Consider the following 18,934-nt stretch of genomic DNA (forward strand, 5'->3'; position numbering starts at 1 on the left):
AGGAAGGGGAAAGACACTAGGCCTCACCGCTAGAGAAGGAAAAGGGTCACCACCTATAAAACCCTGCTCCTGGCCCTAACTCCTATCCGTATGGGCACCACTCGATGGTAGAGATACCCATACACGGGAACCTAGAAAACCCTGGTGACCCTCAGATGCCCTAAAGATAATGACAGGGCAGAGACCACCCATTCCTTCCCTGGTGAAGGAACTAGTGTCTCACTGAGGCTTAGTAAACAACCAGGAAGGGGGGGGGGATACAAAACACGACAAGCGGAACACTTAACTTCAGAGGATGAAGGATGAACAGGACTTCAACACGAACCACACTCCAGCTCCTCCAAGACTAAATGAAGCTATCCCAAGCAAGGAGTGATGGGAAAAGTCAGACTAAATAGGGCGAGGTAAAGGTCACATGATCCACACCTGAACAGGAGGTGTGGACATACCAGCAACACACAGACAAAGTGAAACCAAAAGAGGCTGTCAGATCACTAATGCGTATATAATCTTTCAGACCTTCTGAGACCTGTCACAGATGTGACAAGTATAGAGGCAAGGAACCAGGATGTAAATCAAACTTCAGTGTTTTATTCACACTCAACAAAAGCATAACAGTCTAGGTGCTTGTTCACACACAGCAAAATAACACAGTGTTCACCTGGAATCCTAGGTGTCAGTTCACACCCGGCTGAACAGAAAAGTTCACTGGCTTCTTCCAGGCGGCCTGCACACCTGTTTGCAGTCTTCAGCTTCACTGTCAGATGGAGGTAAAATCCACACAGCTGAGACTGCTGGCTGGGTTTTTATATCCCAGCCAAAACCCGGCCCGGAGCGTGGGGAGAAGCCACCCACCCTGCACTTAGGCTGCTCCTAGTAAGAGCCGGCCCGGATCGGCTTTACAGCCATGCTAAATAACAAATAGTGTCAGTCAGCACTAACTGCCGCTGACACTTAAAATGACCGTCTCTTACCTCACCGAGGCCAGGAATCTCGGTGACACATACCTTCCGTCAATGACGGGCCCTTGCGCCTTCCTACAGCCTCTAAAGACTCTTTTACACCAGCCGATTGTCAGACAAATCATCACTGACAAGTGTGCGTAGAAACACTTGTTAGCGATAATCTTCCTGTATAATACTATCGCCGATGAACGAGCAATCGCAATTTTTCAGCAAGTTTCAAAATCATCACTTACGGGCGGCAGATCGTACTGTGTTAACGATCTGCTGCCGGCAGCAAATGATTCTGTATGGGGAAGAGCAATGGCATTAGCAGTCACTCCTCCCCATACTGCGGAGGAGATTGCTGCATGTAATAGCAGTGGTCTCCTCCAATAATGGCCAGCCGATTGCCGGGAAGGAACACTTCCTCCCCATCAATTGTGTGACTGATCGCCTGGAGTAATACAGCCCTACCTCTTCTGTGATGTAGACTTGATATCTACAAGATATGTAGATATCTTGATTCTATTCAGTATCGAGTATGAGCACCACATGAAGACGTACATGCACTGACTGACTTGTCATGCCATCAGTGAGGTTATTAATGGTGTCTGAGGAGTGTTCTGCCACACTGAATGCACTCGGGCACACAAACCAACAAGATCTGCTGCTGGCAGCAACCTTTGCAATTGCCGATCAATTACGTCAAAGATGTGCTCAATGGGAGACAAGTCCGGAGATACTGCAGACCATGGTAGAACACTTAGGCCAAGCAGGCTGCTCACAGTAGCACAAAAAACATGCAGCCGGGCTACTTGGACACTTGAGAAACAGCTGGGGTCCAGTTACTGTACATTATGCCACCTCACACCATAATCCCAGGAGTAGGACCGTTGTGATGTTATCTTGTGAAGGCCTCTTCATGGTGTTCCCCATGTGGTCTTCAAACCAATCTCCAGATATCATTAAATCGGAGACAACAGCGGGACTCGTTGTTGAAGAGGACAGACTTCCATTCCGGCCACCCTTGCCATCTTGCTGTACACCATGATAGCCTTTGAGAGCAGTGGTGTGAGGTCAATGGAATACCTGTAGCTAGACATCTGCCTCATAGCCCAGTGTCATGCAAACTCCTTCTGACAGTTTGGGTAGCCATTGTTTGCTGCCCTAGGGTTGGGATGTAATGTCCAATTTCAATTACAGTACAGAATTGATTACTATGCGCCATTCTTCTACTCAGATGATTCGTCCATGCAGATGTTCGCCTCTGTGCATTTCTTTCTGTCATTCCAGTTCATCATTGTTCTCCCAACCACCGGGACACACAATGCTGAACAGGGCTGACATCTGCCAGATCTGCCAGAATGATAAACCAAAGTCTCTCAGTTCAAGGATTCTGTCTCTCAGTTCTCAGTTTGCAACAAGTGGCCATAACTAATACATTGACAAGCAGAAGGCACCATACAATCATCCCACATGACTTGATCAGATTTTTGAGGCTTTATGTGGCTAAAAAACGTTTCTTTCAATTTGGCTTTTATGCCCCTCCCAAGTGCCACAGATTTAAGCTAAAGGACACAATACAGTGGCACAGATTTACTAAGACTGGTGTGAAGTACTTCATTCTTAAGCAGATGTGCCAAATTTATTAAGAGCAGCATGTCACTTAAAAAGTCTGGCGCATCTTGGAATGTCCTTGCACCAGAAACTGAAATCTGCGGGAGCTAAGAATTGGAGTACATTTTAGGTGTGATTTGCACCAGTTTTCTGGTGTGTTAACTCAGTCAGGCCATATAGACCCTGCCATCTTCCACCCAATCCCCTTTTGGAAATGTGGTGACCATGGCATAAATGAGCAAAAATGCTATATTTTGTGCACAATAATGTTTGACTTTTTGGTGCTACTTTTCTGGTACAGGGAGTTTAATACAGTCCTACCCTAGTGCCTTGATAGTACTTGACCACCAATCTCTATTCATGTTCAGGATTTAAGGGGTTAAGGGACGTTGTTCCCCTGATGTAGAGTAGCGCACACAAATTCTTTTAACAAAAGCAATCCTTGGTCCATAAGTTACACGGACAGCCAAAATGAAAAGCATCTGTGCTTCCCTTTGCTCTGTTCTCAATCTCTGCTCATTGTTCGAGAATCTGACCTTCTTACATGGATTATGAGACTGTTGATATTGCAAGGAGAATATATCAGAGAGGGGGGAAAAGGAATGAATGTAGAATTACCTTTGTCCAGTCAGTCTAGCTACAGAAACTTAATAAAAGCCAAATGGGAGAATTGAATGCATCAGAAATTGAGGACAGTGCAACCATGTGAAGGTGGTCATAGATGCCACCAGTTCCCTCACTGACATCCACTATAGACGAGACATCTGCTTCCTCCTGGTTTGTTACCATTCTGACAGCAGGGCACAGTTCTGACCCTTCCTTTTCTATGGGAATGGAAAGGGTCAGGATGACTGAGAATCACAACATGGCATAAATCTATAGGGTAATAATTAAGAACTGGTTACCTGCACCCTCTCTATGACCAGATACTCACCTAGATCTTTACTTTGGGCAAAACAATAGTTCTCTGTGGCCAGTTGTAATTAGGTCCTCAATCTAAATATATTTCTGAAAATAAAAAAATTGTATTTAGTAAGGATCTGGCTGGTTGCTAGGTATGTAAATGGACATATATTAGAGGAGCAGCCAAAATCTATTTTATTTACTATTATGAAACCATTTCTCTATTGTTGCAGCCATTTTTGCAAAAGTGACAACAGGAAGTACAGACATTTGGTTGTCAGGTTTGAGTTAGTTTTACACAAACTGGTAGTAGGCTAAGATTTTGTTGGGCTTTTATATCAATAGCAAAATGCTAGTTATGATTTAATTCAAAAGATGATGACAACCAATAAGGTTGCCCTTCCTGAAGACACTTTATGCAAAAATTGTATTTAAGAGTCACCCCGAATATGCCCAAACCGAGCCAGGAATGCCAACCTATGGACAGGCTTTACATAAGCCTTGCTCACTTTTGGGCAGGACCGGACAAATTTTACTGGTATTGTATCTCAAAATTCAAAGCAATCCCAGCAAATTTGGGACTGACGATAACTATGTAGTAGAACATAAATAGCAAAATTTGGCTGCAAATCTAACTTGTGCATAAATGAATAGTCTGGCAAACATGAAATGTGAAAATGCTTATATAAAGCAATGGAGTACAACAAAGTTTACACAAAGCCTTATATAAGCCAAAAACTAAATCACTTGTGTAAGTACCCCAGACCTGGGGGTACTACCATTTGTATATAGTTTGCATCATATTTTACTGTTTGCTTCTGGTTGCAGTTCCCAGCAAGGAATGGTTATCAAGGAACAGGGCTAACAACCATGTTCCTCTACTCTTGGTGTGGAGTAGGCTGGTCCTGCTCACTGCCAAGAGGGGAAGTTCCTGTCCAGAGAGAGAGGAGAGGATGCAGACTGCAGTGCTCCTTCTCCTGATGCAGATTTCTCCAGGGAGCACTACTCCTAAGGCTAGGTTCACACCTGAGCGTTTTACAGCGCGTTCCTACACGCTGTAAAACGCTCAACAGGCAAAAACCAATGTTTCCCTATGGGCATGGTTCTCACCTGAGCGTTTTACAGCGAGTACGAACGCGCTGTAAAATGCCCTACGCCCCAAGAAGTACAGGAGCTTCTTTGGGGCGTATTGTCGCTCATATTGTGGCAGTTTTTTTTCATTGGATGCCTCTGTGGTTAATCACACAAATGCGCGTACTACGCGCGTTTCCAAAATACAAAAGCGCCCCAAAATACGCCTCAAAAACGCCCGATAAAAACGCCTGTAAAAAGCGCTTATCGAATACGCTCAGGTGTGAACCCAGCCTAAAGTCCTCAAGTAAAGCCTTGAGATTCCAGACAGCAGCATGAACTGCTACATCATCTTCTACAGACACTGCTGTAAGGTGAGTCATTACAGCCAAACCATCCATTACCAAGCAACCACTAGACCAGTATCACCGAAGTGTTGAATTGCCAGCCACCAAATCATTGCTGATGCCAGGAGAAGAAATGCACTAAAGCCTGCAGCTACTGTATGTATCTTAAGTTAGACTCTGGCCTCATTCTTCAATACTATAATTCCACTGCACCGATCTCCAGGGAGCAATGGCCTGAGGGAGTGCACTGTGACACAGCCCTTCATCATCCTCTACACTGGCTCCTTAGACCAACACCATTCCTACCATCTACTTCAGCTCCTCAGGGGGAATCACTGCACTAATGGTTCCAGGGAAACTATCACTCAGCTCAAACCTAGAGTTACAAAATCCAACATGTCATCTGAACACGATTACCATACCATCTGTATGGTTTTTTATGTAAGACCTCTTTTACACAACAGTGCATAGGGGCACATGCTTGACATGTTTTCTATGTAGTAATTTGTTTCCAAAACTTTCTAGGAATTGTTCTGAGACTCATTTCTATATACAAATACCTGGAATCTCCACAAGGATATTTTTTCTCTAAACCTTGCATCTATAGTGGATATAAAAAGTCTACACACCCCTGTTAAAATGTCATGTTTCTGTGATGTAAAAAAATGAGTCAAAGAAATCATTTCAGAACTTTTTCCACCTTTAATGTGACCTATAAACTTTACCACTCAATTGAAAAACAAACTGAAATCTTTTAGGTAGAGGGAAGAAAAAAAAAATATAAAAATAAAATAATATGGTTGCATAAGTGAGCACACCCTTAAACTAATACTTTGTTGAAGCACCTTTTTGATTTTATTACAGCACTTAGTCTTTTTGGGTATGAGTCTGGCACATTTTGACTTGGCAAGATTTGCCCACTCTTCTTTGCAAAAACACTCCAAATCTGTCAGATTGCGAGGGCATCTCCTGTGCATAGTCCTCTTCAGATCAGCCCACAGATTTTCAATCAGATTCAGGTCTGGGCTCTGGCTGGGCCATTCCAAAACTTTAATCTTCTTCTGGTGAAGCCATTCCTTTGTCGATTTGGATGTATGCTTTGGGTCATTGTCATGCTGAAAGATAAGCTTTCTAGCAGAAGCCTGAAGGTTTTGTGCCAATATTGACTGTTATTTGGAACTGTTCATAATTCCCTCCAGCTTAACTAAGGCCCCAGTTCCAGCTGAAGAAAAACAGCCCCTTGGCATGATGCTGCCACCACCATGCTTCACTGTGGGTATGGTGTTCTTTTGGTGATGTGCAGTGTTGTTTTTGGGCCAAGCATATCTTTTGGAATTATGGCCAAAAAGTTCAACCTTGGTTTCATCAGACCATAACACCTTTTCCCACATGCTTTTGGGAGACTTCAGATGTGTTTTTGCAAAATGTAGCCTGGCTTGGATGTTTTTCTTCGTAAGAAAAGGCTTTCGTCTTGCCTCTCTACCCCATAGCCCAGACATATGAAGAATACGGGAGATTGTTGTCACATGTACCACACAGCCAGTACTTGCCAGATATTCCTGCAGCTCCTTTAATGTTGCTGTAGGCCTCTTGGTAGCCTCCCAGACCAGTTTTCTTCTCATCTCTTCATCAATTTTGGAGGGACGTCCAGTTCTTGGTAATGTCACTGTTGTGCCATATTTTCTCCACTTGATGATGACTGTCTTCACTGTGTTCCATGGTATATCTAATGCCTTGGAAATTATTTTGTACCCTTCTCCTGACTGATACCTTTTAACAATGAGACCCCTCTGATGCTTTGGAAGCTCTCTGTGGACCATAGCTTTTGCTGTGGGATGAGACTAAGGCTACTTTCACACTTGCGTTAGGAGCAGATCCGTCTGGTATCTGCACAGACGGATCCGCTCCTATAATGCAAACGCTTGCATCCGTTCAGAACGGATCCGTTTGCATAACCATGAAAAAAAAACAAAAAAAAAAACATTTTTTTTTTTTTTTTTGTCATGATGATGCAAACGTATCCGTTTTGACTTTACATTGAAAGTCAATGGGGGACGGATCCGTTTGAAAATTGAGCCATACTGTGTCATCTTCAAACGGATCCGTCCCCATTGACTTCCATTATAAGTCTGGATGGATCCGTTCGCCTCCGCACGGCCAGGCGGGCACCCGAACGCTGCAAGCAGCGTTCAGGTGTCCGCTCACTGAGCGGAGCGGAGGCTGAGCGCTGGCAGGCGGATGCATTCTCAGTGGATCCGCCTCCATTGAGAATGCATCAGGGCTGGACGGCTGCGTTCGGGACCGCTCGTGAGCTCCTTCAAACGGAGCTCACGAGCGGACACCTGAACGCAAGTGTGAAAGTAGCCTAAGAAAATTTCAGGAAAGAGCAACTAGAGCAGCTGAACTTTATTTGGGGTTAATCAGAGGCACTTTAAATGATGGCAGGTGTATGCTGACTCCTATTTAACAGGATTTTGAATGTGATTGCTTAATTCTGAACACAGCTACATGTTTTCTTCCCTCCACCTAAAAGATTTCAGTTTGTTTTTCAATTGAGTTGTACAGTTTATAAATCACATTAAAGGTGGAAAAAGTTCTGAAATGATTTATCTTTGTCTCATTTTTTTTACAGCACAGAAACCTGACATTTTAACATGGGTGTGTAGACTTTTATATCCACTGTATCTTCCTTGCAGTGCAGATCACAGTGAGATACAGATTTAGGAGCAGGACTGCCATAGTACCCTATAGCACATTAGAGCAGCTCCTCGTATTGCATCTCTCTTCGCAGTCAGTGGTGCCTACGGAAATAAGGGTGTTCACATGTTGCAGATTTCTTCGACTATAAATCAGGCTAATAAAAATCGTTGCCCTTATTTTATACATGCTAACTCTCCTGGACGAGCTGGCAAATCTCCCGAGCACAAAGACCTGCTTGCTCCTGGAAAGCAGCAATCCATGAACTTCAATGATATGTGGTGCAGGGATGATATGTCACTAGACACAGCCCCGATGCCCAAAATGTACATTGAGGGGGCATGGAGCCATTAGAAAGGGGGCATGTTGTTTGCAGCAGTAATGAATGTGTGGTTTATTAAAATGTTTTAGCCGCATTCTTCCTGTTCTGCAGCCTCCCATCTCCATAAAAAGATGGCAAGCATGGCCAAAAATACATCTGGCAGAACAAGCCACCTAAAAAAATGATTTCTCCCTATGTGTTGCCTTTACAAGAGATGTTTGACTTTTCAAGTCCTGCAATCCACAGGCTGAAGATATAGCCAGAGTGGCAGTATAATAGGACCTTCTTCCTAGTCGGAACAATGCTCAATTACAAGGATTAGCAGTGTCAGACTAGAGGTGGAAGGGGAGACAGTCCCCTCCTGCCTCTCCTACCTGTCAAAGGCAGCATGGAATGGAACTGTTGGGACAACACAGAGGAAAACTCCTCAAGTAAAAGTGCAGGAAAAAAATGAATTTGTGTCCTCAGTTAATAGCTATTCTAATATTTTTTTTGTTCTTCTTATAGGTTGTCCTGATGGGAAGAAACTAGAATTCATCACAAGTTTACTGGATGCCCTCACCACAGACATGGTGCAAGCAATCAACTCAGCGGCCCCAGCAGCAGGCGGCAGGTCGGTCATTAAATACAGACAGGGCCACGAGTTCACAGGTGCATTCCAACCAAGCGTCATAAAAATCCCCGAAATATTACAACATAAATCATCTTCATTGCAAGTCAGCAGTGTCATGATGCCTGTGTCATGTGGGATCCTAATGCCTGGTCTAGAACATGGGTTTGCAGTTATATTTATGAATAGACGGGTCAGATATGACTCCCAAGAATGTTACTTTTATGGCATTTAAGGGAAACTGAGAGGCATTAGACATGTCTGTAGCTTTCCCCTTAGGCCATAAACCTGGCAGACCCGATTTCCCAATATTACCGCTTTTGTGCTTGGGAACATCAATTACTGTTTTGAAAGGGTAAAAAAAAAAACACATAAATCTCATGAAACAAAAATTTCATCCCTTACTTGAAATATGTGATACCATCAACTATTTTATACCATTTTAACTAAGGATACCAAATTAATGATGGATTGGTAGGTGGATGGAGTATTTTCTGACCCTGGTCCAGGCCTTCAAGATGTGATAATTATGGTGGATGGAGATTTTGGTTGACAAAATGTCTCTAAGACAATCCCGTGCCACCAGAGCTTTGGACAGGATGCATTGTCATGGGGGAAGCAGGGGTGCTAAAAAGGCAATCACAGATATCTCTACACAGATAGACATTTGAATATATCATTTTGTGTAAATTATACAATTTTACTGAAAAATTTGGTAAATTGGGGAAGATTTACTAATACTTATGTAGGATGCATTCATTTACACTCCGATGCAATAGTGGAAATAGTGCAAGGGTTCCTTAAAGTGTACCTAATAATAACATTATTTAAACATGTTCTGTATGTGCTGAAAATAATTATTCTAATATGCTTTAACTATTATTTTTGGTTTTCCTCGAGAAATAGGCACCTTTAGTTTAGGTGCTTATTGCGCTTTAGAATGTGTGCTCTCGTGCATTGCTGTGTATGGGAATACGGATTCTCCTTCAGCCACATGTACAGGCAGGAGCTCTATAGCACATTGCTTCTCCTGCCTGTACCAGCTCCACTAAAGCCTGTGACATGTCAGGCCTTAGCAGACCGGGCACAAGCAGGAGAGCAATGTCTTATGTGAGCTCCTGTCCTGCGATCAAAGACTATAAGCAGAATTGCAATTCCAGGGCCGGTTTTAGAGAAGCCAGATCCATATAATACCCACACAATATAGCTTTTAGTGCTCATAAAATATCACCATACACAATCCAAAAATCACCATATGGTGCTCGCATAATACTGCAGTTTGAAGAGGAATATTTTGCTGCTTAAGGGCTCATGCACACTACCGTGCTGTTTTTTGCGGTCTGCAAATTGCAGATCCGCAAACAACGGATGCCGCTCATGTGCCATCCGCAATTTGCGGAAAGGAGCAGGAGGCCCATTATAGAAATGCCTATTCTTGTCTGGCAAATGGACAAGAATAGGACATGCCTCAGAATTTTTGAAGGGCCACAGAACGGAGCAACGGATGCAGACAGCACACAGAGTGCTGTACGCATCTTTTGCGGACCCATTGAAATGAATAGTTCCGTATACCGAACGCAAAAAACAATCGTGTGTATGAGCCCTTACTCTCAGGTTGCTCCTCTAGGTTTCATCAGAAACAGGTTCCCTATGCAGTTGCTCACTTTGACACCCCCTAAAACTGACCTTGTACAATTTTTGTATATATAAATGGCTCCAAAGTTGGGTCATCACCTCAAAAGAGGGGTCCTCAATCTATAATTTTCTTATAAGCCTTTACAGTCAGTAAAGTTAGAAATATTATTTTACAGATTCTCAGAACCTGATCCCAACCACACACTGGAGGAACGTGTAGTTCTTTGGTATTTCAGCCAACTAGACAGCAACGGCAGTGAAGACATCAACAAAAAGGAGATGAAACCCTTCAAAAGATATGTAAAGAAGAAAGCCAAACCCAAGAAATGCAGCAGGAAGTTCACCGACTACTGTGACCTAAACAAGGACAAATCCATCTCACTCGCAGAGCTTAAAGGATGTCTAGGTGTACGCAAAGATCCAGGTAATTCCCTCTGCAGCGATCGTTCTTCACTGGTTTTGTAAAAATCAAGAATACAGAATTTTGCCGTATTTTACAAATAAGGGTACTTTCACACTAGCGTTTTTCTTTTCCAGCATAGAGTTCCGTCACAGGGCTCTATACCGGAAAATAACTGATCAGGTATGTCCCAATGCATTCTGAATGGAGAGTAATCCGTTCAGGATGCATCAGGATGTCTTCAGTTCAGTCATTTTGACTGATCAGGAAAAAGATAAAACCGCAGCATGCTACGGTTTTATCTCCGGCGAAAAAAACAGAAGACTTGCCTGAATGCCGGATCCGGCATTTTTCCCCATAGGAATGTATTAGTGCCGGATCCGGCATTAAAAATACCGGAATGCTGGATCCCACCTTTTGGTCTGCGCATGCGCAGACTGGTGAAGATGTGAAAAAAGATACAAGATGGATCTGTCTGTCCGCATGACAAGTGGAGAGACAGATCCGTTCTTGCAATGCATTTGTGAGACGGATCCGCATCCGGGTGCATCTCACAAATGCTTTGTCACATCTAGATCGGCGGATCCGGCGGACAGTTCCGACGACGGAACTGCCTGCCGTATCACACTGCCGCAAGTGTGAAAGTAGCCTAAGAAAAGTTTGACTTTTTGGCTGGTTTTCCTGGGTCTCTCTCAGCAAAGTACAACCTAGATCCTTGATCTTCAACCTATGTCTCTCCGGCGGTTGTGAAACAACAACTCCCAGCATGGTGGTTTAGGTTCAGGCTTAGACAGTTGTAGTTTTACAGTAGCTGGAGGCAGGAAATCCCCAGTCTATGTAGTCTTTGAATGTGAATAAAATAGCAAACTGATAGGAAGCTACTGGAAATTGTAGAGCCTATGGTCACCCTGCTGTATTTTTCATAACTCTTATTGGTAAAGGGACTAATTCCATTAACAATATATTAGACCGCCTGTCTACTCGTATACATAGGTTACCAAACACTGATTCGTCCTTAGAGCCACTAGAGATCAGCTCTTTGGGAGTTGAACATATTAAACTAAGGTATGGGTGACAAATAGGGATGAGCGAATCGACTTCAGATGAAACATTCAAAGTCGATTCACATAAAACTTTGTTTCAATACTGTACAAAGCGAGCACTCCGTACAGTAATAGAATGTATTGGCTCCGATGAGCCGAAGTTATCTCACGAGTCTTCGCATAATAACTTCAGAAATTGATTTATACTGTAAAAAACGATTTCCAGAACTCTGGATCGGTTCCAAGGTACCACTTGAAACCGAACCAGAGTTCGGGAAATGTTTTTATTACAGTATAAATCAATTTCTGAAGTTATTATGCGAAGTCTTGTGAGATAACTTCCTCTCATCGGAGCCAATACATTCTAATACTGTACGGAGTGCTCGCTCTGTACAGTATTGAAACAAAGTTTTAGGCAAATCGATTCGCTCATCTCTAGTGACAACTAATATAGTGGCCATTACAGATCCCACCGAATCAGAGGGTCCAGAATAGTAAATCGGTCTAGTTAGACAGTGGTACATACCGTAAAAAGGCTATGGGTGCATTTTTTTTTATTACCTACCTACTTATCTAAGGGCTCTTTCACACTTGCGTTGTTCTTTTCCGGCATAGAGTTCCGTCATCGGGGCTCTATGCCGGAAAAATCCTGATCAGGATTATCCCAATGCATTCTGAATGGAGAGAAATCCGTTCAGGATGCATCAGGATGTCTTCAGTTCAGGACCGGAACGTTTTTTGGCCGGAGAAAATACCGCAGCATGGCTTCATCAGGGGAATGGAGCTACTATCAACGGTCAATGGTTAATAGTAGCTCCATTCCCCTGATGAAGCCACGTTCAGTGGTGAAACATGTTGGGGGAGCTCTAGCCTTGAAATTTTAGATTAGGTTAGGCAGGATTTCTGTCGCGGCGAGGAGTAACTGCAGACCCCTCTAAACCGCGACCATAAAATGGTGGAGAGTCGTGTTTTAAGATAGACAAAGACGAAAATAATGATTGGAAATGACTGATTAGGCGACCTCTTAATATAAATTCCATCAAGGCGGAAAAAGTGTACCGCTAAAATACAAAGTAAAAGGTGGATGGATGCATGTTATGGAGGCAGAATATATGGGTGAATTGAACCCTTAGCTCTGCCTATAGAATCCTGCTATACCTAGGATTTTAAAGTTTTCTTTTGTTCTCCCGTTTTATGTTATATTACTTTTAATTGATGAAACCAAATAAACGTTATGTCTTAAGCTGACCAGAAACGGGAGCTTACTAGTCTAGGAAACTAGACTATTTGAATCATATAATTTGAATTTCCTGGGTCTAAAGGGTCTTTGAAATACATGTCCTATTCTTGTCTGGTTTACGGACAAGAATATGCATTTCTATCATAGGGCAGGACGTTCCGATCTGCAAAATGTGGAATGCACACGGGCGGTATCCATGTTTTGCAAAAACGGATATGGTCGTGTGAATGAGCCCTTAGAGGCACATGGAGACTGTTGGCCTCATTTGCACATGGCAGAGGTGGTCAGTTTTTTTTTTTTTTAAGCCATATTTTGGAGCCAATGCAAAGAAGAGCAGTATAACTCGTTCCATTATATTTCCTCTGTTCCAAAATAATCACCAAATCTGCAATATGTGAATGGGGCCTGATCCATGAAACTCTGTATTATGTTGCAGAGCTTCAGCTAATGCGTTTGTTTTTAATATTGCATTTCTGTGCTTTAGAGAGCCAGTTGTAGATGCCGCTGTGTCTCCCCTTGCACCCTCTCTTGCTCCATACGTGACCCCCACATGAAAAAGACTGGACAACCCTGCTCATGTCAGCTGGTTGTCCTTTACGCTGCCTAAATCCAAGGCGCGCTGTTTGAACCTTGCATGGGTTAATCAAGTACCTTGGCATGCATTCATCATAATTATATGAGTAATAGAAAACAGAGCTAATCCCCCACAAAAGAGATTATGGCAGAAAATTGTAAGTGGAGTCTGGTGAGGTTTACATTATGTCATCTTATTAATGCTCATATTTGTGTTATCACAGCCCTCACCAAACCAGCATTTCCATATGTATATGTAAAGATGAAAAGCGCACAATTATTACTTGCTGCATGACAACTGGACCTGATCATTAGCCAATCATCATTTTCTGCTTCTCCTATTGCTCATGGCATGCAATGTAATTCCCTACCAAGGACCAGACAGGGTCTGCCGCCCTCTAGTGTTTAAAAGCGGCAGGATTCTTCCAAGCATTAGCATACTTCCCCATTTATGCAGATGGGTAAAAAAAAAGGGAAAGGGGGCTATGAAGCCTGGCATGCTGTTGCCTTTCCCATCCTTGTGCCCACAGTTCCTGTAAAATAGTGGAAAAACATGATCTGCAAAAAGCATAATCTGGGAATACAGTGAGACTGTTTTTGCCAGAAGATATTAGAGATCATCTCTCCTGTTTTTGCAACTCCTTCTATTCCCCATGTAATAACAATTCTGTAGCATCAATTCTTATGAATTCTGAATTGCTAGCAGTTTGCAATAGAAGTCCAGATGGGGGCTACCAGTTAGGGGGTGCTTCCCTGCACGGTCTGATATTATCCAATCAGTGCTGCCAAAATCAAACTCTACAGGGACACACCCTCAACTGGTAACACCCATTTTGACCTTCATTGCCAACTGCTAGTAATTCTTTCCTAACTTCTAGCAGGAATAATAAGGGAAGGGCACAACATAGAGTCCTAAGAATAGATGCTCCAGAATTTGTATTGCATGGGGATTGCAATGAGTTACTAAAGCAGACGTGTCAGAAGAGGGGACGGGTCCTTTAAATAGTAATTTTATTATTATTAGCTGTTGTGTTGCAAAAAAATAACTTCTAGATCTGAATGGAAAAGTCTGTGTCCTGATTGTAACCCGCCGATCCATCAACTGACATTATAGGTCATGAAAATGTTATAGACGGGTGCGAGCTGTAGTTTGAAAAATAATCCTATACACTTTTATTTCAGGTACCAGCGCTGGCAGTTTTCCTCCTGGGAGGAGACCAGGCTCTAACCCTTTCAGTAAGTAATTGGTATAATAACTGGGACAGGCTACTTTCACATCTGCGTTTTTGCTGGGATCAGCAAAAATGCATCCGTTATGAACAGATCCGGTTGTATTATCTCTAAAATGATCATGACGGATCCGGCAGTAAAACCATTTGTAAGTCAATGGGCGTCGGATCTGTTTCCTTTTGTGTCCTGTGACCCAGCACCATTGACTTACATTGTGTGATCCAGCACCATTGACTTACATTGTGTGACCCAGCACCATTGACTTACCTTGTGTGATTCAGCACCATTGACTTACCTTGTGTGATTCAGCACCATTGACTTACCTTGTGTGATTCAGCACCATTGACTTACAGTGTGTGATCCAGCACCATTGACTTACATTGTGTGACCCAGCACCATTGACTTACATTGTGTGATTCAGCACCATTGACTTACATTGTGTGATTCAGCACCATTGACTTACAGTGTGTGACCCAGCACCATTGACTTACCTTGTGTGATTCAGCACCTTTGACTTACATTGTGTGATTCAGCACCATTGACTTACAGTGTGTGATCCAGCACCATTGACTTACATTGTGTGACCCAGCACCATTGACTTACATTGTGTGATTCAGCACCATTGACTTACATTGTGTGACCCAGCACCATTGACTTACATTGTGTGACCCAGCACCATTGACTTACATTGTGTGACCCAGCACCATTGACTTACATTGTGTGATTCAGCACCATTGACTTACATTGTGTGATTCAGCACCATTGACTTACAGTGTGTGATTCAGCACCATTGACTTACCTTGTGTGATTCAGCACCATTGACTTACAGTGTGTGATCCAGCACCATTGACTTACATTGTGTGACCCAGCACCATTGACTTACATTGTGTGATTCAGCACCATTGACTTACATTGTGTGATTCAGCACCATTGACTTACAGTGTGTGACCCAGCACCATTGACTTACCTTGTGTGATTCCGCACCATTGACTTACATTGTGTGATTCAGCACCATTGACTTACAGTGTGTGATCCAGCACCATTGACTTACATTGTGTGACCCAGCACCATTGACTTACACTGTGTGATTCAGCACCATTGACTTACATTGTGGGATTTAGCACCATTGACTTACATTGTGTGTTTCAGCACCATTGACTTACAGTGTGTGATCCAGCACCATTGACTTACACTGTGTGATTCAGCACCATTGACTTACAGTGTGTGATCCAGCACCATTGACTTACACTGTGTGATTCAGCACCATTGACTTACAGTGTGTGATCCAGCACCATTGACTTACAGTGTGTGATCCAGCACCATTGACTTACATTGTGGGATTTAGCACCATTGACTTACAGTGTGTGACCCAGCACCATTGACTTACATTGTGTGACCCAGCACCATTGACTTACATTGTGTGACCCAGCACCATTGACTTACATTGTGTGATTCAGCACCATTGACTTACATTGTGTGATTCAGCACCATTGACTTACATTGTGTGATTCAGCACCATTGACTTACATTGTGTTTCATGCCAGATCCGTCTTGATCAGTAACCCATAACGCACTCAAAAACGCTGCTTGCAGCATGGAAAACGCGACCAAACAGAACGGAAGGCATTCCGATGCACTCCATTCCGTTCAATTCCGTTTTGTCCCCATTTGTCCCCATTGACAAAACTGAAGTGTTTTCCTCCGGTATTGAGATCCTATAGCGCTGATGTGAATGTAGCCTTATGTAGTTTATATTTTAGACATGTGCCCTGCTTTGTACCCTACTATGCAGCATAGGCAATCAGTAATAGATTGGTAGGGGTCCATGTTCCAGCACCTCAGCTGATCAGCCATTTGAAGAAGCATTGTGAGTCCCCTTTGTTGTTAGCCACGCACAGCTCTATACTTTTACTGGCATCACAGTCACTACAGCGTCATCCCACTGAAATTAATGAGACTAACCAATAATAATCAGACTGTCGATGGGGGTGCCGATTCATGGACTCACACCAATCTTATATTAATGTCTTGATTGATCTTATATTGAAGGACGGGCCATCAGTTATAAAGAATTGTAAAAACCCTTTAATTTACTGATATGTCACAAGTACGTGCTGCCACCTACTGGTAGTCATCAGTCTATACTGGGAAACTAGCAAAATGTATTTTTGTAACTCACAAGGATGTAATGGCAGTACTAAAAATGGGCAGCTCTGGATAGAGTGGTGGTCTATTCTATTATATTACATATACACAGTATGGTATACTCAGTGTAGCAATGCTTCTAGGGTAGAATACAGCATTTCTGTAAAAAATGCCCCATACATTTAAAATAGGTTGTACATGGTACATTTTCCAGGTGTTCGATATTGATGGCCTATCGGGGTCCAACACCTGGCACCCACACCCATCAACACTGTGGCCTATATTTAGGCCAGTGACATCACGTTTATCGGTCACATGGCCGAGGCGCAGCTCTGTCACATTTAAAGTGAATGGGCCTGGGCTACAATACCAAGCTCAGCCGCTATATAATGTACGGCGCTGTGAGGAGGCCACAGCGCTCACCAGTACACCGTGGGGACCCCACCGATCAGATATTAATAACTTCTCTTGAGGATAGGCCATTAATATTAGTTGTGAACAACTGTAATACATTACTGGTTCGAAAAGCGTTTCCCAGCAAGTACCTTTACATGCTTATGTGCTCCTGCTGCTCGTCTATGATGCATGGATTTTAAGTTTATAAAATAAACGTGAAGTTTTAATACGGCGCTGGTTTCCAGTTTTGGATTCCATGAATAATGAATTTTTTGAAAACCCCTTTAAAGGGAACCTGTCACCAGGATTTTGTGTATAGAGCTGAGGACATGGGCTGCTAGATCATCGCTAGCACATGCGCAATACCCAGTCCCCACAGCTCTCTGTGCTTTTATTGTGTAAAAAAAAAAAAACTATTTGATACATATGGGACAGGACTCATCTCAAGGTAATTTGCATATGTATCAAATAATTTTTTTTACACAATAAAAGCACACAGAGCTGTGGGGACTGAGTATTGCGGATCTGCTAGCGGCCATCTAGCAGCCCATGTCCTCAGCTCTATACACAAAATCCCAGTGATAGGATCCATTTAAGCAGCAATGTTTTTTAGGATAAAAATTTTCATTATAGAATATCTCCAAGTTATCGCTCACGTTTGTTTTTTCTTTTTTCCAGTAGGTCGTCTTGTGTAGACATTCCTACAATATTAAGAACGAAGGAGAAAAGCAAAGAGCGTCATCGTATTCGGACCAATCACATAGGCAGCCGAGGAGCTCTCAATATTTGCACTTTTAAGTGGACTTTATACGTAACATTTATTTTTTTTAAATCCAATTTCCGATGTGGAGAGAACGAGAAACATTGTGTTTTTCCTTATTAGATTTTTTTTAATTGAAAAAAAAAAAAATGAAAGAATCTGCTACTGACATGTTAGTAATTGAACTCATTGTGACTCTGGATAAGAGAGTTTTGTACATAATTGTATATGTGAATTGTACAGTCTCATTTGTACAGGTCTTAACACTTTGGTCTATTATAGGAGTCTAGTCGGCCCCCTGTCCCTTTTCCTGATTTTCGTCTTGTGATAATAGCATTCCTGTTTATTTTCAGTGTATTTTGTAAATTAAAATAATGATTAAAAAGATGCAGCAGTAACGTGTCTTCCAGCAGGTGGTCTCGTCCCTGCAATGTACAGGAAGGGTCAGAGCACTCAGATATTTCACATTTAATTTGTATTGGCCATTTTACTGCATTGGAGAATTACCGTATTTTTCGCTTTATAAGACGCACTTTTTTCCCCTCCAAAGTGGAGGAAAAAAGTCAGTGCGTCTTATAAACGCAAGGTGACCCCAAATGTGCTGGCTGCGGCAGCTCAGGAGCTCTCACTAACGGCTCCTGAGCTGCTATGAAACTGTGGGCGGGTGGGAGTTAGCGCAAGCTGGCAGCAGAGCCTTCAGTGAAGCCTCGAGCCCGCGCATACATTGCAGCACTAAGCAGCACCTTGTGCAGGCTGACGGCTTCACTAAATGATGCCGGCAGCCCGCGTTTCCATTCATGACATTTAGTATCGTTGGGCGGGCTGGCGGCTTCTCTGTATGCGCTGTACTGCCGCCAGCCCACATGTCCTTCACTCACCACAGCCGGAGCAGCAGGAAGATCACCTTCTCCTCTGTGCTGCCTGGCCATTAATCCTTAGCCAGTGGCTCTGGTTTGTTAAACTAGCGTAATCTTCTGTAGTAGTACTCACTATCAAAGCGG

At 42.9% G+C, this 18,934-nt stretch overlaps 1 protein-coding gene across 3 annotated transcripts in view; it reads left to right on the forward strand.

Moving 5' to 3' along the window:
• The window catches only part of SMOC1 (SPARC related modular calcium binding 1), a 190,359-nt gene extending 172,090 nt beyond the window's left edge, over positions 1-18,269 (forward strand). For 2 of the 3 annotated variants that reach the window (XM_040412227.1, XM_040412229.1), the window contains exons 10-13: positions 8,409-8,514; positions 10,323-10,570; positions 14,585-14,638; positions 17,852-18,269. In XM_040412227.1, coding sequence (XP_040268161.1) covers positions 8,409-8,514; positions 10,323-10,570; positions 14,585-14,638; positions 17,852-17,868 — 425 coding nt within the window. In that variant the 3' untranslated portion in view covers positions 17,869-18,269. The remainder of the gene's footprint in view (positions 1-8,408; positions 8,515-10,322; positions 10,571-14,584; positions 14,639-17,851) is intronic. The other variant, XM_040412228.1, reaches the window with a different exon arrangement.
• Positions 18,270-18,934: the final 665 nt, after the last annotated feature.

The sequence above is a fragment of the Bufo bufo genome, chromosome 11 (genome assembly GCF_905171765.1).
Source record: "Bufo bufo chromosome 11, aBufBuf1.1, whole genome shotgun sequence".
Taxonomy (NCBI): Eukaryota; Metazoa; Chordata; class Amphibia; order Anura; family Bufonidae; genus Bufo; species Bufo bufo.